Source organism: Nothoprocta perdicaria, unplaced genomic scaffold (assembly GCF_003342845.1).
Source record: "Nothoprocta perdicaria isolate Ctin4 unplaced genomic scaffold, notPer1 scaffold_32, whole genome shotgun sequence".
NCBI classification, from domain to species: Eukaryota; Metazoa; Chordata; class Aves; order Tinamiformes; family Tinamidae; genus Nothoprocta; species Nothoprocta perdicaria.
The window spans coordinates 3,419,220-3,445,301 of NW_020455555.1; the positions used below are offsets into that span (position 1 = coordinate 3,419,220).

The 26,082-nt window shown below is 40.4% G+C and overlaps 1 protein-coding gene across 4 annotated transcripts in view; it reads left to right on the forward strand.

The window, feature by feature from the left end:
- The window catches only part of PHYHIPL (phytanoyl-CoA 2-hydroxylase interacting protein like), a 49,381-nt gene that overhangs the window by 18,058 nt on the left and 5,241 nt on the right, over positions 1-26,082 (forward strand). For 2 of the 4 annotated variants that reach the window (XM_026043087.1, XM_026043086.1), the window contains exons 2-3: positions 21,438-21,634; positions 25,908-26,082. In XM_026043087.1, the coding sequence (XP_025898872.1) occupies positions 21,470-21,634; positions 25,908-26,082 (340 nt within the window). In that variant the 5' untranslated portion in view covers positions 21,438-21,469. Of the gene's footprint in view, positions 1-270; positions 451-1,120; positions 1,181-21,437; positions 21,635-25,907 lie in introns of those variants that run through there. The other 2 variants (XM_026043084.1, XM_026043085.1) reach the window with 2 other exon arrangements.

Consider the following 26,082-nt stretch of genomic DNA (forward strand, 5'->3'; position numbering starts at 1 on the left):
CCGGCTCGCGGTGCGGCTCGTTGCCGCCGTTACATAAGAGGCGGCGGCCGGGCGGGGGAGGGGAGCGGCGCGAGCCGCCGCTGCGAGTCGGTGGCGGCGGTGGCGGCGCCTTTAAATGCGGAGCCTGGGGTGTGATGAGCGCGCGCCTCTCTGCTGCCCCCTCCCCGCCTCTCTGCAGTGACAGCTCCGCTCCCCGCCCGCCGAACCCGAGCCTAAGCGCGAGCCCGAGCGCAGGCGAGGCGAGGAGAGGAGAGGAGAGGAGAGGCGAGGCGGGCGGCGCCGGGAAGCGCTGCCGCGCGGCTCTGCACCGCAGCCGGCAGCCCCGAGCGCAGCGCCGCGCCGCCATGGAGGCCCCGCGCCTGGCGCACACCATGAGCAGCCCCACGAGCCCCTGCGAGGAGGTCATCAAGAACCTGAGCCTGGAGGCCATCCAGCTCTGCGACCGGGACGGTGAGTCCGCCCGCGGCCGCGCTAATGCAGGGTAATCCCCGCTGTCGTGCCCGGCGGCTGGCGGGGCGACTGCCCGCGCCCGCCCTCCCGCCGCCGAGAACAAAAGGAAGGAGACAGTGGCGGCCGTCAGCGCCCCCCGGCCGTGGCCGTGGTCGCGGCGGGGTCGCTCTGGGGGGCGGCCCCACGGGGGTGGCCGCGGGGCGTCGTGCGCCGTGGGGCTGCGGGACTTGTTGCGGCCCCCGGCGGCGCGGAGCGGTTCAGCACCGCGGACAGCGCCGCCGCCCCGGGCAGCGGTACCGGCACGGGCAAGGGCAGGGGCCCGGCGCGGCTCCCTCCCTCCCTCCCGCCGGCCGAGCGGGGCTCGCGCGCGGCGGCGGCGGCTGCGCGCGGGCAGCGCCCCGAGCCCGCGGCGCTCGGCCAGGCGGTGCCGCGCGGGCGCCGGAGTCGCTGGCGTCTGAGGGCAGAACGGGAGCGGGAAGCTCGCGTGCGGGAGAACGAGGGATTATCCTCTTGCAGCGTGGCTCGGTGCCGTTGTGCTCTGCTCCGCATTTCTCCTCGTCCTGTCGTTTGTCACCGAGACGCGGAAAAACAAACAAAACCCCTTCACGCGTACGCTGTGTGCTTTGTATGTGGGCTGCGTTACCTGGTAAACACCCTGAGCCACTGGAATATCTTGTCAGTGAATGCTGTGCTCTGGCTGCATTAATAGAACTGTCTCTTTGGCATAAAGGTATTTTTGGAAAGCACCTACTATAGGCAATTGTTATAGAACAAGTCAGTCTTGCATTCTCCATTGCTTTTTGTTTTTCTTTTTTTCTTTTCTTTTTTTGTGGTGAAATATTTCACAAGAGATTTCTTATCTAAGTAGACTCACTAATCTAAATGCTATTTTTCCTTTAATTTTGTTGAAATGATCAAGAAATTCGCAAGGCTTGAAAAGACTTTTCAGTAACTATTTTCATAGCAGCATTAGGATTTCCTTGTATTTGATTGCTTTAATGTTTCATTGAAGGTAGAATATGCCCTTACATCCACTCATACCTAAGTCGTTGCTAAGAAAGGCAGCACTGTATTTATAGCAAAGGCTAGACCATTGTTTTGTCAAAATATTTTTAATGCATGTTTCATTTTTCATTTATGTTGCATAGAAATGGAAATAGAGTGATCATGTAATCCTCAATATTTGCGCCCCAAGTAATTCTAGTAATTCTAATCCATTTTAATTGCAGCAGATTTTATTTGGTTCAGCATCCTGAAAGCCAGCACTGCTCAGTTTCTAGAGAATAATGTCAAACAGGCAAGCAAGTGGAAAAACTTGCTATTTTTAATTTAGATTTCCATATAAGTGACATTGCAATACAATGTTATCTCTGGTAGATCAGGCTTCACAAACTAATTTTCAGGCACAGTAGGCTACTGCCAAGCAGGTCGTTGCTTCTTGCCATACATGACTGAATTTCTGAAAGAGGCACCTATACTGGCTATATGAAATATGTAACTTTGTACCTAATTTGGGGTAAGATTGCACTTGAGCATACTTCAATATTTCCTACAGGTGGCACTTATGTATCAAAAAGCATCTTTTAATTGGAGCTTGAAAACAAATAGGAAAGGATTTGGACGTTTTTCTTTATAGGTAGGTGTGCAAATGCAAGATGGTTAGACCCCTAACTGCATAGGTGTGTTTAGAGCATTTAAACTATAAATACTTACGATTTATTTCAGGGTATCTCGTAAAAGATTTATTTCTTGAAGTGATATTCTGACATCTTTGATATCAGTCAGAGGATTGTTACAAACATCAATATTTTACTTGTATTAAACTAAACATACTTTTTTTTTTTTGAAAATGCTCTTTATCTCCAAGCTGTGATAGCTGTAAAGCCAACCAACCAAAAAACATTACATATCAAAACATTATAAATTCTGAAGATCGGAATTGCAGGCAATGCCGCAGTACAAACAGAAGCAATAATGGAATATTTACTTAGATAGCAACAATATTTTTCTTCTTTTTTTTTAACAGTAAAGGAACACTATTGAATCATTTTGTATTCAGAAATCTGAATTATCCTCCTATGGTATAATATACGGGGGGCAGAAATCCAAGAATTGGAGCAAGGAATTAGTAATATCATAACAAGTCATATCTACTTACATTAAAAAAAAAAAATTGCTCTCTCCTAATGCATCATGACCACTAAGGAAGCTTACAAATTTCAAAAAAAACAAATATATGCATTTCAGAGTCCTTCCCTCCCTCCCTCCCTTTCTCCCTCCCTCCTTCCTTCCTTCCTCAAATAAAACACTAGATAAGATTTGGGTTAAAACATTATATGCAACATTATAAAAGCAATTATCAGCTCTTATTTTAAGTCTTATTTACAAATATAATTTGCATTTTAGTGTTATTTTAGGTGGGACTAGTAGCACAGTTTGATTTTTTTTTTCTAATAGTGCCTTTTGGACAATGTAGCATTTAGTTCATTAAAAATTTGCTGAACTCACTTTGTATATTGAAAACTTACTTTGTGTATGGTAAAAGCATACCATATCTCTTTATTTTTTGTCCATATTTCAACATTTGTAGTCATATTTCTGTGGACTTAGACCAGGACGGAATGTTTAATTTGTATTAAAAAATATGGTTATGTCTTCATAAAATGTGTAATAGTCATACCCAAGGGTTAAACTTATAGCAGGTGGTTAGCTTTTGTGCCATGAACAGGCTGGTGCTGTAAAAATATACCTAACTTCAGAAAATTATAAGCCTTTGAGAAAATTGTGCTCTTCAGACCGAGTAGAAGAGATTTAGGTTTTATCAGCTGAGTTTCCTGAAGCTCCACACTGGATGTGCAGCGCTCCCCCTGCAGATGCTGCATTCGGGCTGCCGTGTGAGAGCAGTGACGCTGCTGTCTGCTTTCTGTGCTTTTACATTGGCATGGGCTGTAGGAAAGATGAGGACATCTATTAAAATGTGGAAAGGAGAAAAGCAGTGCAAAAAACCTTCTGTAAGGACGTTGAAAGTAGAATTTTGAGAACAGGAAGACCTAGATTGAGGAGAGGGGCAAGAAAATTGGGCCACAAGTCAAATGGACTTGGAGCAAGAGAAGACTGATTGATCAAGAATGGAAGAGAAGGCAGAGGTGGGCAAAATGACCTTCACTGAGACGGGGAAAAACAGGAGATGAGGGAGGAGCAGAGGGGATAATCCAAGTGCAGATGGGATGGCCAGCCAAATAAAATTGGCATAAAAGATGAGGAGATGTTCACCCAGATTAGATGATTTGGATGAATGAGGATGGAATTAGGATTGGGAGGCTGAGAAGGATAAACCTGGAGACCTGACTGCAAGGAGAGTCATAGTATGTAAGAGTGTAGATAGGGGAACTAAGCAATTCTGACTGCAGAGTTAAGAGTCAAGGAATTAACTTAGGTCTTGCTAACCAAAGAGGCTGGGACAAGAATAGCACTAGGAATGAAAAGCAGGACTTCTAAAGTGGGACTAGGAAGAGAAGACGGCATGGATCACGTATAAGTTCACGGAACAGGACAGAAGTCACCATGTTTTGGTGTGGCAAGCAGAAAAGTCAATGAATATCACTGTCCTGGGGCAAAGGGCAAACAGGATCTTGAGATGCCTAATTCTCCTCATTCTTCTTCCAGTAAATCTCTTTGAAATCTTCTGGCAAAGTGCAACATCCCCTTTTGGGGCTTATCTGTTTGCAGGATGGCAGTCTCGTACAGCTGATGTTGGCTCAAATGGTAGCAAGGGCACTCAGTGCTGTGTATGTAAGTGTTCCAGCGGTTCTAGCTACCCTTGTTAGGACTGGTATGAAAACCATACATGGAGGTTTTTGTTTTTGCCTTTTTTTCCCCAGGTGCCGTTTTGTAAAACCTAGGAGACTGTAGGCATAGAATGGGTTCTTAGTATTGCCAAGTGAAGCACTTAGAAGCTTAGAAATGGTGGAAGTTTGATCCTCTGGGCTCTGGAACCGGAATGGTGTTGGCGTGTTTAATGCTGCAGTTTTCATTACTGCAGATGTTGAATGGTATGTTGCAAATAATATATGGGAAGCAAGACCAGAGAGAGGAATTTAGTTCTGACCTGGAGACCCTGCCAGACTGTGCATGTGAAATTGAGCAAGACCTACCTGTTTTTCAGAGGGGTTCATTAGTTAGTGTGTTTCTCATTTTCTGGGCTCTTACACTGGTACATTGCTACCAAGGTTTTGGCAGGTGAAGCTGACTTGAGTGAGAGTGGGACTTTCAGCATGCAAAGCGCTGTATTGTGCTAAGTGCTTTGAAAAAAGCAGGTCTTAACAACCTTGAATAGACACTGAATGTTAGATAACATTTTTTTAGATTCTCTGAGCCTGTTTTCCGTGTCTGAAATATAAGGTAATATTATTCCTTCTCTCACAGAGATATTTTCAAAACAAACTAATGAATTTTTGTTAGACTGACAAGTAGTAGCCTGGAAAACCCATGAGATGCATGGAAAAAAATAATGAAATGCATCATGTCTTTAGAGCAGATTATGAATAATGGGGAGCAAATAAGTCCTGAGAATGCACACACTGAACAATGGTGAAAAGCTGTTACAAGAAAAATAGTTCATTATGTATGCACTATTCATTACACATTATGAATGAGCTAGAATGTGTGTGGAAAAAATAGTATGTAATCATGCAATTAAAGATTTTATCATAATCCAAACATACAAAGGGGCCAATTAAAGATTTTTCAAGTAAGCTTCATTCTATTCTTTTCTAAATATTGAAGAATTTTTAGGTCTTTTTCTACATTCATTTCAGATCTATGAAGATAATATCCGGGTTTCAGGGTCAGAATCCAAATCAGTGTCTTTACTCACAGTTACATAAATCACTATTGCCACCGTCTAGAATGGTTTTGTCTAACAAGTTTGTGTAAATGTATTACATCACACAAGCCAAAATGTCATTTCTGTCTTGAGCAAACAACTTACACATGCATAGCTGCTAAAGTAATAAGATTATTAGTATAACCTGTGCCTTTACATGTTATTTCAGGATGTCTCATGTTTACATTTCTATTTCAAAATTTTGTTATTATACTGGATTTATCAGGGCATTCTGACACATAATTCTTGAGTTTTTAAAAGAAAGCTTTTATGGCTAAGTAGTGTATTCCTTATATAGATGGGAAGACAAATCTTGGACAGATATCTTTTTTAACTATGAAAGTTCTGAGCATAGGAATTAACAGTTATGGTCAGCATAATACAGAGATACCCGTAAATGCATTTTTTTTACAATAACACAAATTAAGAATGAAAGAATTCTTTCTTTCATCATGTGCAAGGTTGAAGATTTAAACACACTGTTTGGAGTGCAAAACTACTTTTCTGGGAATTGAGTGATATAATGGCCCAATGAGTACATTCCTTCAATGAAATTCACAATGAAATTTTCTCATAATTGACTGAATTTCCAACTAGCAATGTATATTTTGTGACAAGCAGTAATGCTACTTGAATTAGAACCTAAAATCTAGTACGTGGCTTTGCATGATCTCTAGTTGCAAAGAAAAATACATGTTATATAAATAATTGTTATATAAATTATTAATTTATTATTAGAAATTATTTACATATTTCTTATAGTGTTGACTTTGCATTCTTTCTAGAGACTTAGGTTTTTGAATATAATATCCTTTAACATTAGTGTATAGAAAAAATACTGAGTGGAGCTAAGCAACTATTCTGAAGGCTTCATAAGTGATCTTCACAAAAATGGAAAAGGAGAGGGACAATTATTGGCTTATTCCTTTCACTTCATCTCACCATTGCTAGTATTTTTTCCTCAGTAGTTTTATGTCACTAATGTCTTTGTGCTACTAGCAACTTGTGAGACCCTGCTACAAACCCACCATTCAATGAGTCCATAAATTGTCATTCCCATTCTTCTTTGGAATTCATTAATTTTTACAATCGTTTTCCTTCTTTCTTTCTTTCTTTCTTTCTCTTCTTGTCCTTTCAGAGCTTTATGCCACTCAGCTCTGAGTTATTGATTACTATTTTAACTGACAATTGGTTACTATTTTAACTGACTAGTGACCAGCCTATATATGATTAGCTATTTAGATTTTATTTGCTATTTCATTTGTGCCCCTGGTTGATTCTTTCTAAAACCTTTGTAATTCCTCCATAGAGCACTAAAACAGTTGATGTTTAATTATGCCAGATTCACATACTGAAGCACTGTCTCAGATTCACATACAGAAGCACTATCTCTTCTCAGTGCTGTAAGCTGATATTCATAGAAAGAAACTCAAATATAAAATGTGCTTTTTGGTAGTTAATTTCTACCCATTATTATAATTAGGACATTTTAAACATTGCTGCCTCCTGTATATGTCCCTTCTGCTTTGTGTGTTTGTTCAGGTTAATAGTACCAGATGTATTCTGCATTTAATCTTGAATAGAATCCATTTTATCATTTTCTGTTGATGTTTCTAAACCATCTTGTGTTTGCTATGCCTTTTATTTTAATGTTGTCTGTGGTACAGAAATGCGGTCTCTTGATCATTCATAAAGATCTTAATTCAGCCTGGACATAGACACAGGCCCCATGAAAGTGCAGTAGTCGCTTGAACTCCTTTGATGCTTCACCATTTATCAGTCTGGTTTGTTTTTGGTCTCCCTGCCACCGAATCAGAAGTTCCTAGCAAGTGCAACGACATGAGGAATTATTTAGGGAAGACAAATACTGTTCCCTCTAGCATTTGTGCAGCATGAATTCCAGGCTACCCCCTCACTTAAAATCATTTATTATTGATAATATCAAAGACAAAACTATGTTTCTTGAGCAAAAGTAAAAGCATTAATAACCTTTTCCTCTCTTTTGTCCTCCATCTCAATCTAGATGTAGTTATTTCGTTTTCAGGTTATTGATCTTACAGTTTTGCCACTTCAACTTGGGTTCAAATCGAGCTTCTCTAAATTCACTAACTATCCAACACTGGTGTTTGTACCATCTAGATTAGAATCTCCTCTGCAGGCCGCTTCATCTCTTAAAGCTTATTTCTCACTGGACCCTGGTCTCAAAGCCATAACTTCTAGAACGGGCAGATTTTTGCTTTTGTCATGTATCATGAAGAAAAAAAATAGTGAGACTATCTCAGATTCTTCTGCAGACACCTCTAGTATTTCCTCATTCACTTTTGAATTGGCTCCAGTCGTTGTTTTAAATTGTCTCCAATGGTTTGCCATAGCTATCTTCCTGACCTTGGGTTTTCCTTCTGGGATTTCTCCGCCTCATTAATTTTCCATTTTTTCCTCCCAAATCTAGAAAAATCTCATCCTTTACCCATTCATTTTAATTCCCTCTACCTTTTATTATCATGGCCTCTATATAACAGGTTTGGCATCCCCAGCTTTCTGAATCAATCAAGCTTCATTTTACTTTGTGCTGTTGGAGAAGTTCCAGTGTCTTTAACCACTATTGAGGAGATGTTCTTCAGAAGTCCTTTTAGGCAGGGCTTGCTTTTCCTAGTCTGCTTTGTACAGAAGATATGTCCAATGTGCTGCCAGCTTGCACGGCCTTTTGTGCCTCCTGTGACTTTCAGGGCTACGTATAATTCTGGTTGAACATGGCCCAGAATCATCCAGTAGGTTGATTCTGGTAGTCAGGATTTGAAGTTCTTCGCTTACAGCCTACTTTTTCCAAATATTTAGAAACATGTCTAACAAAATAGTGCTAATGTTATCATTGTGTAATGTACAATATCATGTAACAAAGTCATGATGGACAATGTCGTATAATATATCTTTGTTATTGGGTCATATGAAGAAGTGAAGTATGATTTTGAAACTAATACTGATCAGTATTTATTATTTGTTACTGATCCATATTTATGATCTTGATCAATTTCAACATAATATTGAAATTCTGCTTAAAGATTGCTTCTTGTTGTTTGTGTACCATATTTTGTTACACACTGAAAGATCCTTTATTTGACCTTGAAAATCTTTGTTTCAGGCTGGTAGGTTTCGTTAGAATGCACTGTAGTCTTTATAGCTGAGTCAATTTTCACAGCGGTGTTTGTAGTTGAATCATTAATCAATTTTATTTTATTGTTTTTACAGAGTGTTCTTGTTTTGTCCATGCTTGAATGAGTAAGCTGTTTTGAATGGATGTTTCTGAAAACAATGATTACCTATACTGTTTTTGTAACCTACCCACAGTCTCTGAGCGTTCACAGTTTTGGCTACTGCCAGAAAGTAGAAAACTTAAAACTAACACAGCCTTACTCTTTTGTTCCCGCAGCATGACAGAAAGTAAGTATTATCAGAATTGCACTCTCTTAATTTTCAGTACAGATTGGCAACTGGAGTTTATTTTTCCAATACAGTTAAGCCAGAGGCAGCTGGCAGCTCTAGGAATGGAGGCACAGTTTCAGGAACTGCCATGCTAAGCTTTGTGTAACAGTGCACTCTAGTTAGGAGAATTCTCAGAGATATTGCATAAATTTATTCCTGGAGCTGTTCCATTATCTTCAATAAGACTGTGCACAGTAAAGTTACATTCATAACTGTGTACATGATCATGTCTAACAGCTGCCATAGCTCCCTATTTTTTGCATATATTGAGTAACTTTATATAGATATATCTCTAATATGGATTTTTTTTTCTCTTGAAATTGCAGTTTGGATTTTGTCTGTCCTTGGTTTAGGGCTAGAAACACATTTTTAGAGGATTATTCTGTTTTTTTGCCTTTCTCTGTGTTCATAGTTGAAGACATCTGGAAATCAAAGTCAGCAGGATAAAAACACAGTAAAAGGCTGTTTCACCCTTGGCCAAACCTAAGTACTAGTGTTATGTGCATCAGTGGAGTGATTCATGCTGTGTCTTTGGTCCTTTATTAGCTTGTTTCATCTAATTTATCTAAAGGAGAATTATTTACAAGCCTATATAAAGTGAAGGAGAAGATTATCAACAGTGTGTGTAGCAGAATGTATTTTACTGCTAGGAAGGTGCATTTGATAACATAAAGTAAATATTGAAAATGCACTTATATTTTATGATGGAATTTATGTTAGTAATTTAATATTAAAGCTCATGTAGCTTTCTGAGTGCTAATATTTCTGACAGAGTTTTAGCTTTTAAACTTTCCGTGTGATTTTAAAGCATATCTGTGATCATAGGAATTGGAAATCCTGAAACCTATCTGCTCAGTGAATCCTTTACTTCAAAGAGAAGCTCTAGTGCCCTTGTGTGAATTTTTGGCCAGTGCCACATGTGCTCTGTTGAGATAGCTGCCATCTCACCCTTGGTGAAGGGACAGGTTTGAGCAGGAGTCCACATATGGGCAATTTCTTAGGTTTGCTTCAGTTCAGGAAAAAAATGCCTGCATGCAGCCTTTGCTTCCTGTTCCTCACTGGATGGAGGTACCTGAAACTCTAGGTGCATTTCATTGCTTCCCCTGTGAACTTTCCGCCTGGTGTCAGAATGTCATCCCATTCAGTACGTTGCTTTTGGCGTGTGTACTTCACTTTGTCACTCTATTTAGGTAACATTGAGTTTAATAATTAAAAAAAAAAAAAAAAAAAAGCTAGACCTGCAGGTGTTTGAATATAGCAGCATTTCCAGACTGACTATCATATACTTTATGTGAGAGTATTATTTCAAGTTTTATGATGCATTGGGCAGCGAGGGTGCCCAGGCATGAGCTGGATGGTAGTAACATACCCAGTACTTTTTGCTTCCTCCTAACTCTGTAAGTGCAGAGCAGACAGAATCAAGCCCAATGGGTGAAGAATAAAATGCTTACTCTCCTTCTTCTATTTTTGTATATTCTGTAATGCTCAGCTGCTTTCTGGGTTGTTTCCTTGAGCAAGTCACCAGCAAACCAGCCAGGCTTTCTGCTGAGGCTGTCAGCCTTAATGCAAGTGTGCAGTGCTTGAGATGGAAGCAGTAGGGCAGTACAGTGAACCTGAATCCTTCAGTATATCTTAATAGACGTTATATTTGGCTCACATGGTAGAGGGTGTGAGTTGGGAAGTATTACTTAGAATGGTTTTAAATGTGTAAATCCAAAGCATGCAAGGTGAATCTCGGTAAGAGTTATTTTTAAGTAACATCTCTAAGGGGGCTTGGTCAGTTTAGTGAATTTGTAATAGGTTGTGCAGATATTCCTCTCCAGGCCAATAACTGAGTTTTGTTTTAGCGGAGAGTGACTGATAACTTGTGACCACTCAGGGACAGTTTGAGTGCCTAGGTGAGAAGACTACAGAAGACTTCATAAAAGAAAGTATTTTAAACATCCAGCTAAGATGTTTTTTAAAATATAATTCTGTGAGTGTTGGAGCTACTGAGGATAATGGATCTCAAACAGATTTGAATCTGATGTTTCCGAGTTGTTACAAATTATTTTTAAACTTATGCTAAGACTTCATTCGAGTACTTGTCCTTTTCCTTAGACTTCAGAGAATCTACATATGAGCTCAGTTACAAATGACATTGTGGCAATAAAAATCAGCCGGAGCCAAGACTTTTAATAAACCTACAGAATCTAAGTGGCAGACCATCTGAGTGAGGCGGGAATTCTAACATGGTGAAAACTGTTTAAAGCTTTCTTGTCATCAAGATGTTCACAGCTGTGTCCTTTATATTTTCTGATATCTATCAAAAGCTTGTGCTTGGAAGGTTGCCTGCCCCTTGATGGGAAGTATTTAACATATTCCTCTACCTGTCTATGTGTCTGCCTATTTTGGTGAAACTGGTAGCAACTTTAATCATGTGTGAGCTCTCTACTCGTATCAGAAGTTACAAAAGGTGAACCAACACGCAGACCCACATGCAAAAACTGTCTTGTGTTTAGTTGCCTTAGGAAACCACTTAAAAATGAAACGCAATAGAACCACTCCAGCCCCTGACAGAAAAAAAAAACCCCAACTCAAAACCCCCTTATCTGTTATTTGTCGAGAACTGAGAGAAGCTCTGAAACATATTGAAAAATAAATTTAAAAGGAAATGTACAAGTTAGTTATATAGTTGAATTTCTGCAAATACTGGGATTACGTAATACATTTCAAATTGCAGGTAAAAAGCATAGGCTGGTGTAAAGCAGATCCAACTCCTCTTCCTTAGCAGAAGTCTGTGTGCAGAGGCAGGCAGTCATTACTTGCGCATTGAAGTGAAGAAATGCTCATTCATGCTGCAGACTGCCAGTCTATCCAGTGAGTTAAAACAGCTCACTCACGCTGAGCACCCTACTTTCTCAAGGAAAATGCTTAGTAAAATTGTATCCCCGCCTTGATTTCTCTCCGCTGCCCTTCAAATAACAAATTCTACTGTTCTCTGTGAACTTCCCTTCACTGGCAAGAAAAGTGAGTCTTAAGCCAAAATTCTTGTGGGACCAAGGCTGTCGTAGTTTTCAGACAAACTGGCAGAGCAAATTAAAGCTCATGTGAATACTAGTCTGCCTCTCTGCACTAGATTTGAACTTGCATTACTTGACTGGGGAGAGATAGCATATTTTTAGTTTTGCTTAAGACCCAGCTATAATAAATGGCATGAGTGGTTGCTTATCCAGTAAGAGCGATGTAAATTAGCATGAGTGTTAGGTTCATAGCAGTGATTAAAATGAAAGAGAACACTGTCTCTCTTGTTTAGTGATGTATTAAAGTACAAACTGTGTCCAAAAGGCTGCTCCCTTCTCTAAATATACAGTTTATATTAAAGCAATAAAAGACTAAGGACAAGGCTTTACCCTGGGTTGCGTTGCATTAGATGAAGACTGCTGGACCAATTAGGCCAGTGACCGAGACCAATGTAACTTGGACAGGAATCTGGCCCCAAGCAACTTATCCAGGGTCATATAGTCAGTGCCTTCATATATTAGGTTAGTTTTCTTCCAGTGTTAATCTTGGAGACATAGGCGATTCCACAGTCTCAGAGGCAGCAGTACTTGTGTATTCATTACAAGGCAAAATACTTCGTTTTGTAAGAAGCTCCAGCTCTCTCCTTTAATAATCAACAGGATGGAAGTCTGCATACAGAAAAATGTCACTCACATTTTACAGCAAGACTATACTGAACTCCTCTAGTTCTGAGATACGATCCTTCCAAAAATACACTGCAGAATGGTTCTGAGCGCAGTCTGCAGGCTGACATATGGCCATGCAGAATTTCCTAAGGATGCATGGATACCTGACAACGCAGACTTCTCCTGCTAAATAAATAAACAGGGCATATGATATATTGAACTGATTTTATAGTAATGTTTCTGGTGTAGTTACTAGCTTTCAAAATCTGGAATTGTCTATATGCATTGCACTCAAATTCTAAGTCTAAGTGGCTATATCATTCATTTTAAATTTTCTATCGTATTTAAAGCAAGCTAGAAGATGGCTTAGGGCTTCTTACATCCTTTATTACCTTGTTTCCATTTCAGCAGCTGAAATATACTTGTTTTAATTAAAATTTGTTTTTAAAATGCAACTTGCAGTCAACACATGCTGAGAAGAGCCACTTACCACCATGTACTGTAAGCTTGCTGGGCTGAACAAAATTGAAGCATTACTTTAATTAGCAGTAAATACTATGTTGGTTAATATTTTCAGTCTACTACAATGTCCTATTTGATTTCAGCAGGTGGTATTGCGCTAGCCTAGCTCTGCTGGTCAGTGGTATTAAAACAAGTAGTGTGTCGTTAAGTGCAATAGCACGAGTATGGTTGTTTTTACCACACCATGTTACTTATTCCACCAAAGATTCCACAGAAGCTTGTTTCACTTCAAAATGTCAAGGTACAGTTTAAAAAAAAAAAAAAAAAGTCTCTTTGTTATAAGAAACCTGAGAGAGTTTTACAGTTAATAATGTATCGGTATAAATCTTTGTGCATAGACATGTTGCAGACCAGTTAGGGTGAAGAGGTGGAGCAAGATGGTTAGTTTTGTTTGCACTCAATGACAGCTCATTTAGTCAGGTCATTTTACTCATTTTTGACACTCTCAGCTCACTACTGTGAGGATTTGCATGGCTAACTCTTGAAGGATGGTAGTGGTCAGTAGATCTGCATATCTGTAAGGCAGAGGATGATACTGTGTCAATTTAATCTTTCAGGCTTGTTGTTTTCCTAGTGTCTTACTGGCTTTGCTATCCTTATTGAAGGTATGTGTACCCATGTGATTATTCTCAACCTTCCTGATAATGGAATTCCTCCTTTTCTTAATTTCTCCCTTTTTTTTTTTTTTTTTAACACATTAAAGATTAAATTGCATATGCACATACCTATCTTTAGTTGAGCATTTTATTGAGTTAATGTGCACAAATTTATGTGCAATAACAACAACAAAAAAGGTAGCAACAAAGGCATAATGATAATAGGGTCTCAGTGCTGTAGGATGCAAAGTGCTCTGTAGAGGCACTGAGACAGCTAGTTGCCAGAACAATTGCCTTCCAAAATTATCCATAAGAAGTAAGAGAAACTCTTAAAAAAAAAAAAAAAAACCTATAGAGTTTTGCTTCAGTTTCCATTTCAGTATTCATTCAAATCTTTTGGCTCTTACTGATATCCTATAAATGTGATTTAAATGTGAATACAGTATAAATAGTAAATAATTTCAAGGCTAGAAAATACTCACCAAGAATTTAATCTAAGTGAAAGAATAAGGTCAGCCTTTCTGTATTAGGTGCTGCACATAATCTTGCTGACTTGATTTTCAGTAAGATTTTCCTTTATTTTGGGGGCTTTTGCCTCATGTGCCTCCACAGTTCACTGTTAACCATAGCTATTAGTACTTAGATATTTGCAGTCAAGTTTTCAGAAGCAGTCAAGTAAGTCATCTTAAACCCCACTGATTTACAGCAAGACTCCTGCAAGTCATTTAGATACTTATGCAGATGTTATTACCTAATAGTATTTAAATATGTGCTTCAAATAAGAATGTCTTTATTATCTTCATTTTTTTTTAAGAGTAGTTAGCATATGTGCTACCTGTTTAAATTTTGAATCCAAGCCAGAATTTATATCCTGCCAAAATGCTAAAATGGGACAACTTGATTTCTGTTTACTAATTGTTATCACTTTCTCTGTATATGTATATTTAATTTCTTTTTTAACCTGATGTTTGCTTCATTGTCCACTGAGAGAATGCCTGAACTATAAATCAAATGCTACAGCTCTGCAGTCTTAATCATATTCCAAAATACATCAGTGTAACTCTTTCTTTGCTACCAGCTGTCAGATCTGCCATACTCGTATTGTGTATTCCCATTGATGTTAGCGGAAAATAATTTTTGACATATTTGAGGAAACTAAGCCCCTGAAGTCCTATCTGTACAAGATCTCGAAATACATGATATCTAAGTGCTTCTGCTAAGGGCAAATAAGCATCTGGGTTGCGTTAGTATTCCGGCAAATGACAAACCTTCAGTGCGTCTGCTGAAAGCATTTCTTGCATTGCACGTGCTGCTCTAGTCCTGTAGTCCCCCTCCTGCTAGGTAGTAACGGCGTCTCTGAGCCCTCTGTGCAATGCGAGGGCTGCTTGTGGAACAAGATCTCAGCCCTGTAGCTGGCAGCAGGCACGGGGAAATGAGGCTCAGGAGGGAGGGGGGCACGTGGAGGGTCTGCACATTTGTTGCTGCCAACTGCAGGATTGGCCTGCTCTGGATTTGAATCGTGAGACTACCTGTGGAGCACACTTGTCCTCCATGTGAAACGGAGGGGAAAAAATGTAAGCCCTGTTCAGCGCATGTTTGCTGACAGTTCTTCAGTGAAGAAATGAGGAAATTTGTATCCTGATCATAAACTCAATTCACCTTCAAATCTCTGCCAATGGTTGGGTAAAATTTTTGGAGTTTGTTCAGGGAAGTTTACTTCTCCACAGCTTTAGTGTGCTTTTACTGCCTAGAGTAAAAAATATTTCAGAAAGACTTAGTATATCTGAGTATAAATATTAAAAATTATTATAGCTATAACTAAGTAATGATTTAAGTTCAAAATTTGGAGGGGAGGGACCTAAAGAGCAGACATATTCTACAAGAATTAGTAGAATTAGACATGGGGAGCGAGGAAACGAGGAGAAGATTTAGAAGGGTTTATCCCTCTTACAGGATTTACAAAACTAGGCATTCTCTTTTTAGCTAGTGCAGGAATTCGTTTTAAAAGGATACTCATTCAGAAAATATTCTTAAATATATTTGCGCTATATTAGCAGTTACTTTGCCGGGATCTGGGGGAAGAAAGGGAGAGAGACATTGACCACTCATTTTTAGTACACATAAAGAAGCATGAATAATGCAATGTTACTTATGTGGCTAAGACTAACAAGTTGGAATTTCAAATACAATAGCCATCCTGGAGAATTATCTCTTTCTCTGCCTAACACACACTGGCCTTGGTTTGATCCATCTCTAAGATGTTTTGTGGTTGTATTTCCTCTATTTGGTTGCATTGTTTGACTTGAACGTGGTGATACAGGGAGCGTAGAAATGTTTGAGATTCAGGTTCGTTATTTGCTCAGTTGGAGGTTATTGACTTGGTTCTTTTAAAGACCCTCATATAGCTAGAAGTTGGATAGGGCCCCATTTACTTCCCAACTCAGAAGAAAAACATATTGCATTATTGCTTCATTAACTTTAATGTATGTTATGTGGAGATAGCTTTTTTTTTTTTTTTTATAGTTCCCCTAAAATATATGTTTTGGATCATACAGTTTCTGCTGCCTTAGTATTTCTCATTTCTCATAAAAGATGATTCTTCATCACTTGTCAAAAGACCTTTTTTTTTTTCCTTTTGAAAGCATCTCAAGCTGTTTCCTTTGCTGCTGCTAGAGGTAGGTTCAGGGGACAGCAAGTGTCCAGATTAAATCCAAGCAGGATCTGTTATTTTCTTTGCTGTTCCTTTACTCAATTTTTAATGATTTGTCTAGTGAGGATTCTTAGATGTGTAAATTGACTTTAGAAAGTAGTAACGCTATAATTTTCGGTTAAATTCTTTGGGAGTTGCTAGATGCTACTACTTTTAACAGGGTATTTCCTTGAAAGCTTAAATATGCACATCTCCTTTGGAAAACTGAATTTAGGATTCAAGGGATGTGTTTTGCCAAATCAATGTGAAATGTTTTAAGAAACTGCTGTCCCCCAATGATTAAATATCATCTCCCCAGCTGAGAATGTAGTAGATGGGCTGGGGAGCTCTCAGCACATTTCAGTGTAACTTAGTGGATATCTGCAAAACAAAGGGTTGGGACTGGAAATAGCCATTACTAACAGGCCTTCTGTTGTTTTGTGGGTTCTTTAAATCCAGATCAGATTAAATGCAAAAGATTTCATTCTCAGACAAACTTCTTTATACCATCTACTTCAGATGCAAGAACGGGCATAAGCGATTTATAAATTACAACCTGACAGCCTCAAATTCTTTCTTGTTTGTTGCTAGTCCCTTGGGAACATGTTTTCAAAGATCCAGTGGAATGATGTTGGCATCTTAGGAGATGCATAGTAGCCATTTTTATTGCCTGTCTGCTGTAAAAGCTTCAGAAGTCCAGGTTTCCCACAACATGGCTCTTAAAACACTGAAGATTTATCCCTGAGTACAAAGAAACTTGGATCAGATTACTTGTTTTTGTCCATACAACTGGAGATTTTCCAGTGTGATACCAAATCAGACAAATCTATTTACACATGTTGAGCAGGGTTGATAATGTATTTAAATGGAAATGTAAGATACACACCATTAAACTGGGGTAATTTGCATCTTGAGAGACAACAGGACAATACTCAGCAGGAAACATAGAATTTAAAATAATTCAAGGACAGGCCATTTTATTGCTTCCTTCTCCTTTCTTTTGGTTGTTTTCCTGGCACGTTGGAGCTCTGCAATATAAAGTTCATTTCTATGATTTAGGAATGTGCAGCTTTACACCACTATTTAGGATAGCTCTGAATTTGGTTGAGTGATGGTTCAGACAGACCCCGTTCAATGCCAAATCTGTTTAGATATTTACATTTTTTCCACACCTAAAATGCATGAATATTTTTTTGTCCTTATATCAGAGTAGCAATTATTTGCCTCTCAACCCCATGAAAGGGAAACAACAATCTGAAAAGCCTTCTTGGAGTGCTGTGACAGCCGTTTCCTTAGTATCAGAGTCCAAATTGCAAAAGCAGAGCGATATTGTGCAGATCTATTCTGTGATCCACAGTTACTAAAGGGATAAGTTTCAGCTCCACCAGAGAAAAAAAATTCACCTGACCCTACTTTCTTCTAATTTTTCCAGAATTAATGGACGTCTTTACAGCTGAATATGTATTTGACAAGTTTGCTTGACACAGAGTACAAGCAATCGCACTCATTATGGCTGTAGTATTCGTATTTTTTCCCTGTTGATGGATCCTTATTATGTCTTGTACTCAGTCTTTTGCAGGTTTTGCTTTCTGTAAGTTTGTTTATTGACTGCTGGATAATAATTCATGCTTTTCTAGCACAGCCAGCCACAGTTACTGCTGTGAATCAAGACATATTAGGATTACGAAGAGGCTGTGGGAAAGAGGGTGTGATTTGTTTACTGAGTACAAATCTCATAAGCTCTGAATACTTAGGAAATCTTACTGCAGTGTTACATTTACCTGGGAATGGCCTCATCAGAACCTCACTGAATCTCCAGTTTAACAGGAAGTGGTAGTGTTTTCTTAAGCAACTGACTTATAATTTACCTGAAATATTGAAAATTCTTCTAATTTTAACTGTTTTATCTAATGTAAATACATGCTACAGCAGTCACTATACTTTTATAAAATTAATACATGCTATTGGAAATACTCTACATTTTATAGTTTTATAAGCAATGTAGGTAAATTGCCAACTGCATAGGGCATTCTAACTCTTCCTTGGCTGCTATCCTGGCGTCTTCATTTCTTTCCAACTACTGATGGTGCAATGACATCAGACACTTTATCTCACACTTCTGTGTCTTGTTTCAGCATGTGTCAGGAGAGAATGTGGTTCCTAACTCTGAAAACCACTAATTTTTGCAGGATCCAGAATGTGATATGAAGAATGATGCTTCATAATTTCATGGTAGTTTGAAAGCTGGGTGTCTGCTGTATGAGGAAAACTGGTCAAATACCTGCATTTTTATTCCTGTGATCAGTCTAATCTATTACTTTTAATGTTCTGTCCTTTTTTTATCCTGTTCCATGCAATGATGCGCAGATTGCTCTTAAATAGTTGCTGTTTACCAATACTCATTGAATCACCATCCTGATTATTATTATTGCTGTTGTTGTTATGCCTCATCATCAGGTTTGTATTGCTGCCCATTATTTCAATTGATTCTAATATTCAGGAGTGTCACAAATATGTATTATAAGTATGTGTTGCAACTATCACAGATAATTGTTATTCTACATAAAAGAAGAACTGGAGGCACTTTGTGGGGGTGATTGTGAGATATTTTTCTTTCACATTTCTTATTATCTTCATATTTTGTTCATATTTCTGAGTATATTTTCTCCACTTTCAACGAGCTTTAAAGCTTTCAGAAAAGCATTGATTTGTGATTCTGGTCTCACAAAAATTGGAAGATGGCTTTGGCATTTAATGGTGGAAGTAGTTTCATTTTCTACCAGTTATATTTAAAATGTTATTTAAAATGACTTTAGGATTTTCTGATAAACATTTACTGAAGCTGTATATTTACCTAATATGCAAAGAAGTTAGACGGAGCAGGAGGGCACCTAGAGGGAAATGCCAGACATTATTTCACAGAATGCTGTAGAATACAAGGCCTCTTTACAGAAGCCCTCTTCTTCGTCGTCCTTCTTCTACAGAAGCAGGAAAATGTTGCTCTTTGACTGTCATCAGTGTGTTTCCAAGTACTGGATCATCTCTGTTGCTTTTCGTCAGTGCTTTGTACAGTTACTGCTTTCGACACCTCTCCTGGAGCTTAAACTTCCTTGACCATTTGAAGCATGGCTAGGCCCCCGTGTGTGGAGTATAGAAGCTCAAGCAAGCTATCAGGCAAGGAAGTTGTAGTTAACGTATATCATGATATATATATCTTGGATTTGTTGACTGTGGGCATGGTAAGGTCCTTAATCTTCTATTCTGTGTGCTGTGATCTGAGTCTATCCAGTTCTCCAGGAGATTTGAGAACGTGGACAGCATCACCCTATCTTCTACCTAAGCCAGAGGGCCTGGCTCCAGGAAGAGCAGCCTCCTGGGCCTTCTCAGAGTACCTTTTCAGTGTACCTTTTGGGGCAGGCTTTTTTTTTAATTCAAATGCAAAATGCTTGCAAAAGAAAGGAGTGCCATTATCTCCTGGCTAGCTTTCTGAAATCCCATGTTGAGAAAAGCACATACCACCTATTTCATATTTCATCTGAATTTCAGTGATAATTGGCATTTCTGAGTCCACTGCAGCCAGGGCAGCTGTTGAAAACGTCATTGTAGCTAGCACAAATAGCACAGGATGTTGAGTAAGACCATGCACTGTCTGACTAACTATTGATTAAGAAGAAACAATAGGATGTTTAATGAATAAACAGTAGGTAGTTTGTAAATACATGAAATGGAATAAAAATTTAAAAAATCAACACTGGCATCTGAAATCATCAATAAAATTCTTTTATTCAGATGTTTTATTCGGATTGGAGTTATGGGATTCCTTTTGAACAGTATATTTTGATTGGGAAGGAAATGCCTCTGCTCTGTTTTCTTGAGGACTGCGTCTGAACTAGGGCACTACAAAATACTGTGTATATATTGGCATGCTTTTTATGAAACTGGTCTATTTTACTTGGTGTTGGCAGAGAGTGTATTGAGCAGTTGAAAGTTATTTAGCTCATTCTGATGAACCTTGTGGAGTTATCTAGAATTAATAGTGGGTAACTACATAGCCCTGTCTTTTGCAATTGAGAATAAATTCTGACTGTTCTCCCACTGCCTCTGCATGGGCTGCGTGCCTTCCTCATCTGGACAGGGTGTGGGAGCTTTCCCTTTTTTTCTGACACAGACATCATGCTTTCTGCTTTCTCTCTTCTTATCTATGGTTGTTTACATTATTTTACATTCCTTTTCTTCATTCCCTCCCCTGCCTCTTCTTCTCTAGCTTTTTCTTTTCCTATTCTTCTCATTTGTTCTGTCTTTCTGCCCTTTTTTTGTTGTTTCCTTTAGACTTATGCAGTGTAAATGTGACCAAGAGCACCTGTGCTTTCTGAGTTTTAATGTTCACTGGATGTACTAAGGCAGAATCATCCTAGGATCTAAGAGAAGACCTAATTTTAGAACCCATGATACTTCTCGGGGTCAGTGGACATTTGCTCAGTCTACCATATGCACTTGGATTAAAGCAGAAAAAAAGCTTCCCAGGAAACTGCAGGGAGTCTCAACTGGGCAAAGGGAACAGATGGACTAGCAACAGGAAAATGAAATTGGTGGTGCTGTTGCTTTTACAATGGCTTAACAAAGTGATCACTGCATCAGTTGTTTGGTTGGAAAGGAGACACTATTTTATGTGCGTGTGTGCATACATAAATACCATCTATAAACCTTGAAAAGGTTGTTTTTACTTCATGTTTGAAAAAATACTTATTGGATGAATGTGATTTCTATTTTATATTTACTTCCCTTACAGCTGTGGTTATGGCCATTACAGTAATGGTGCACATTGGTGGTATCTTCTATTCAGTGCAGCATCTGATATAGCTTCAGATATTTCTTACGGTGAAACTGTAACTGTGGGTCGTTGTGATGCTAGCTAGTCTGCACAGGCTGCTTACACTTTCTTAGTGCTTATTCACACAGAGAATCACCTCCCATTCACAGAGTTCTCAACACCCAAAATGGGACCTGCATAATTGTGCCTTGCAGTTGCTTCTGAGTACTAGTATTATTTGTAGTATTATGCCATTGTATTGGAGCAAAGACAGAGCTTGTCATATTGAGTAGCCCCTTTACTAAAAAAAAATACGATTTTTTTTTTTTTAATGCAGGGAATAAATCGCAAGATAGTGGGATCGCAGAGATGGAGGAACTGCCAGTCCCACATAACATCAAAATAAGCAACATTACGTGTGATTCCTTCAAGATTTCTTGGGATATGGATTCCAAATCCAAGGACCGCATCACTCACTATTTCATCGATCTCAACAAGAAAGAAAACAAGAATTCCAACAAATTTAAACACAAGGTAATTTTCACTTTAAAAACAAGGTGGATATATTTAATTTTAATTAGATGTCTTAGTGTTGTTTTAACCTTTCAAAGTCAAAGTCAGACCATGGGAAACAGGTCCTGATCATCCAGCAACGGTGGGTTCTGATTAATTTGACTGAGGATTTTTTTCTTATTTTTTTAATTCAGAATAATCTCTCCTTGTCTACCCAGTGCACATGTACATACACACTTGTTTCACAGAGAATTAAACACTGCCATTTTATTTCATTTAAAATTGAAACCTGTGCAATTTTACTGCAAGAGCTGTTTTGATTTCGGACTAGTTCTTGATCTTTGCTTAAACAATTTAAACTTGTCCTTGTTCAGTGACAGACTTGTGAGAGCAACACATGTCATTTCAACAGGGGAGTCACAAAATCCTAATGCACTTCTAGGAAGGCTTCCAGCAATTTTAGTTCTGAGCGTTCAACACTGTGACCTGAATTGTCATCTGGCCTCTTTCCTCTAGCTACTGGTGCAGGGACACATTGAATACATTGCGAAGTCTGTAGGTATCAAATCCATCAAAATTTACTTCAGTCTTGGAGACACAGAATAAGGGAGCAGACAAGATTGAACAGTACAGTTATCTGTAAATTAAAAACAAAAAATGTCAAGGTCCCTTATAGACAAAGGTTGCTAAGGCACAAATAACCATCTGTAATATATAAAAGCTCTAATTCTGCCTCCAGCATCCAAGTTCCTAATGGTTTATAAACCAATGGAATAACCACAAAAAAAAATCATCAATTTCTTGGAGCCTTTTTATTGCAAGAGTATTTTTCCCACTTGTACTGTTAACAGCATGCTTATAAATTTCCTTTGCCTTTGCCTTATGAGACTCTTTGGGTTTAATATTATTGGAAATATTCATTAAATCTAATGAAAATCACTTACCACTACTTGAAAGAGAGAATTTTGTTTGTTTGGCAAACGTAGAATCATAGACTCATTATGTTTGGAAAAGACCTTTGAGATTATTGAGTCCAACCGTAAGGCCCTCAACACCCTGCCTGCTAAACCATGCCCCTAAGCACCTCATCTACATGTTTCTTGAACACTGCCAGGGATGGTGACTCCACCATTTCCCTGGGCAGCCTGTTCCAATGCTTTCTGTTTAGAAATTCTTCCTAATGTCTGAGCCTCCCCTGGTGCAACTTGAGGCCATTTCCTCTTGTCTGTCTATTTCCTCTGTCTGTTTTGCAGCAGAGATCAACTGCCACCTCACTACACTCTCAGGTAGTTGTAGAGAACGGTAAGGTCTCCCCTGAGCCGCCTCTTCTCCAGACTAAATAACCCCAGCTCCCTCGGCCGTTCCTGGTGATGCCTGTGCTCCAGCCCCTTCACCAGCTTCGTTGCCCTCCTTTGGACACGCTCCAGCACCTCCATGTCCTTCTTGTACTGAGGGAGGGAGCCCAAAACTGAGCACAGTATTCCATGTGCAGCCTCACCAGTGCAGAGACTTCTTCCTTAGTCCTGCTGGCTACACTGTTCCTGATACAAGGCAGGAGGCCGTTGGCCTTCTTGGCCACCTGGACACATGGCTGACTCACGTTCAGCTGCCTCTCAACCCCCAGATCCTTTTCTGCCGCACAGCAGCCACCCTGCCCCAAGCCTGTAGGGCTCTGTGGGGCTGTTGTGACAGAAGTGCAGGACCCAGCACTCGGCCTTATTGAACCTCATGCAGTTGGTCTCAGCCCTTTGATGCAGCCTGTCCAGATTGCTCTGCAGAGCCTTCCTAGCCTCAAGCAGCTCTATTCTTCCTCCCAGCTTGGTGTCACCTGCAAATTTGCTGAGGGTTCGCTTGATCCCCCTCATCAAGAGCATCAGTAAAGATACTAGAGAGGACCGTCTCGAGCACTAGCCCCTGGGGAACACGGCTCATGACTGGCCGCCCACCCAATTGAACTCCATTCACCATCACTCTCTGGGCCTGCCCATCCAGACAGTTTTTCACCCAGTGATGAGTCCACCTAAGCCGTGAGCTGCCAGTTTCTCCACAAAAAGGCAGCGGAAGACTGTGTCAAAGGCCTCCTAAAGTCCAAGTAGACCATGTCCACAACGTTCCTCTCATCCGCTAGGCAGGTCACTTGGCCATAGAAGGAGATGAGGTTGGTGAGGCAGGACTGCCTTTCATGAACCTTTGTTGGCTGGGCCTGATGCCCCGTTTATGCTGTGTGATCACCCCGAAGATGAGCTGTTCCATAACTTTCTCTGATACCGAGGTCAGGCTGACAGGCATGTAGGTCGCTTGTAGTTGCACTGACAAGTCTCCAGTCATCTGGGACCTCCCGTGTTGACCAGGACCACTGATAGATGATGGAGAGCAGCTTGGTGGGCCACTTCCGCCAGCTCCTTCAGAACCCTTGGGTGGATCCCAACTAGTCCCCCATAGACTTGTGGGTGTCCAAGTGGAGTAGCAGGTCACTGACTGTTTCCTCCTGGACTGTGGGGGTTTATTCTGCACTCTGTAGGTATCTTCCAGCTCAGGGGCCAAGTAACTGACCTGGGTGTTAAAGACTGAGGCAAAGAAGGCATTAAGTTCCTCAGCCTTAGCCTCATCCTTGGTGACAGTGTTCCCCACTGCATCTAGTAAAGGATGGAGAGTCTCCTTGGCCCTCCTCTTCTTGCTAGCGTATTTGTAGAAACATCCATCTGTTAAGCAGGTGGCTTTTCCTGTTCCACTCAGGGTCCTTCCTTGCGGCTGAGCAGCATCACCTGTGCTCCTTCAGGTGTCTCTTTTCAACTTCATCTCCACCAAGGTGGAAAAACAATAGTGTGTGGTAGTCAGAGGGCCATAAAGATGTGGGATCCTTTTTGTGATGTCCCTTATCCTGGCTCTGGGGAGACAATAGACCTCCCTGAGGGCAGGGTCTGGGCTGCCAACTGGGCCCTCTGTTCCTCTAAGAAGGAAGCTGCCCACAACTACCACCCTGCTTTGCTTTCTAGCGGTGGTAGTACTAAGGCATGGGCATGACTGCTGCACCTTCGACACCCAGCCAGCTGGACTGTGTCCCTTGCCCTCATTTAGCTGTCCTTTGAGTTCCAGGGCCTCATGTCTACTAGCTATGGACACGGGGGGGAGCTGAGGCAGCTGAGGAATCTGTTCCTATTCCTCCATGTTTCTTAATTCTGCCCTACAGCAAGAGGGTAGGGTATCTTTACATGATTTAATGCCCTCCTTTTGATGTGATTGCTGGCTGTGACTGCACCAATCTAGCTCTTTTGCACACTCTCTGACGGTCCTTAGCCGTGTTACCTCCTCCTTCAGTGACACCACCAGGCTAAGCAGTTCGTCTACCTGTTCACACCTAACGTAGGTGGTGGTGTCTCTGCTACCCTCCCCTGCCCGCCAATGGTAACATAGCGAGATCGAGGCACTCCGAGCGGCTGGGCCCCCGACCGCTGTGTGTACACGTGGCGTTTCGGCCTCTGGCCCCACAGTCTTCCTGGTGCTGGTGCTCTGCTCAGTAGGCACTGTGGCTTGTGCTGATTCCTCACTGAGGTGATGGCAGTGCGGAGCTCAGCTCTCCTGCTGGGCCAGGAGCAGAGCGAGGCCCCTGCACGCAGGGTTGCCTTCTCCCTAAGAGGGGTGGCGAGACAAACCGGCCTTGTAGCGTTATTTGTGCTCCTGCAGATGACGCTCAGCAGAAGACCTGGTGTAGGGAAAGAGGACAGCTGGAAGAGCAAGGACTGATTCCTCCCAGAGTCCAGTGAGAACTGAGTCACTTGCCCACACAGCCCTTCTCTGCTACTGATGCTGTTGTGTAAGGACTGTTGTTAAAATAAAAATAAAATTAAAAAAAAAAAAAAAAACAGCACTGTCATATGGGCACGGAGACCTGACCCAGGTCGAGACCATTTTTATTTTAGCCAAATGCTGACAGGAAGACTAATGACTAGCACTGCAGCAGCTGCTGGCCCTATTTGCATTGCAAAGAGTCAGTCCTGCAGGATGCTTGTGCAATAGAGTTCTTGGGAGGTTTTAATGCTTTAAAAGGCATTTTGGGAGGTTTTTAAATGCTTTAAAAGGCATTTTACAGGTTTTTTTTTTTTGTAACTGTTTTATATACTCTGTGTGTGTCTGTATGTATGTTTTTTATATATATACACTTATATGTGTGTATTTTATATATATGTATACACACACATACATACATATATATAAAACACACATAGGGGTGGTTCTGGTGGAGTGGTTTGTCTGCACTGATAACTTGTCTTTTGCTTGTTTTGTTGAACTCTAGGACGTCCCCACTAAATTGGTGGCCAAAGCGGTTCCTTTGCCTATGACGGTCCGGGGCCACTGGTTCTTGAGCCCAAGAACAGAATACACAGTCGCAGTGCAGACAGCATCAAAGCAAGTTGATGGCGATTATGTTGTTTCTGAGTGGAGTGAAATCATCGAATTTTGCACAGCAG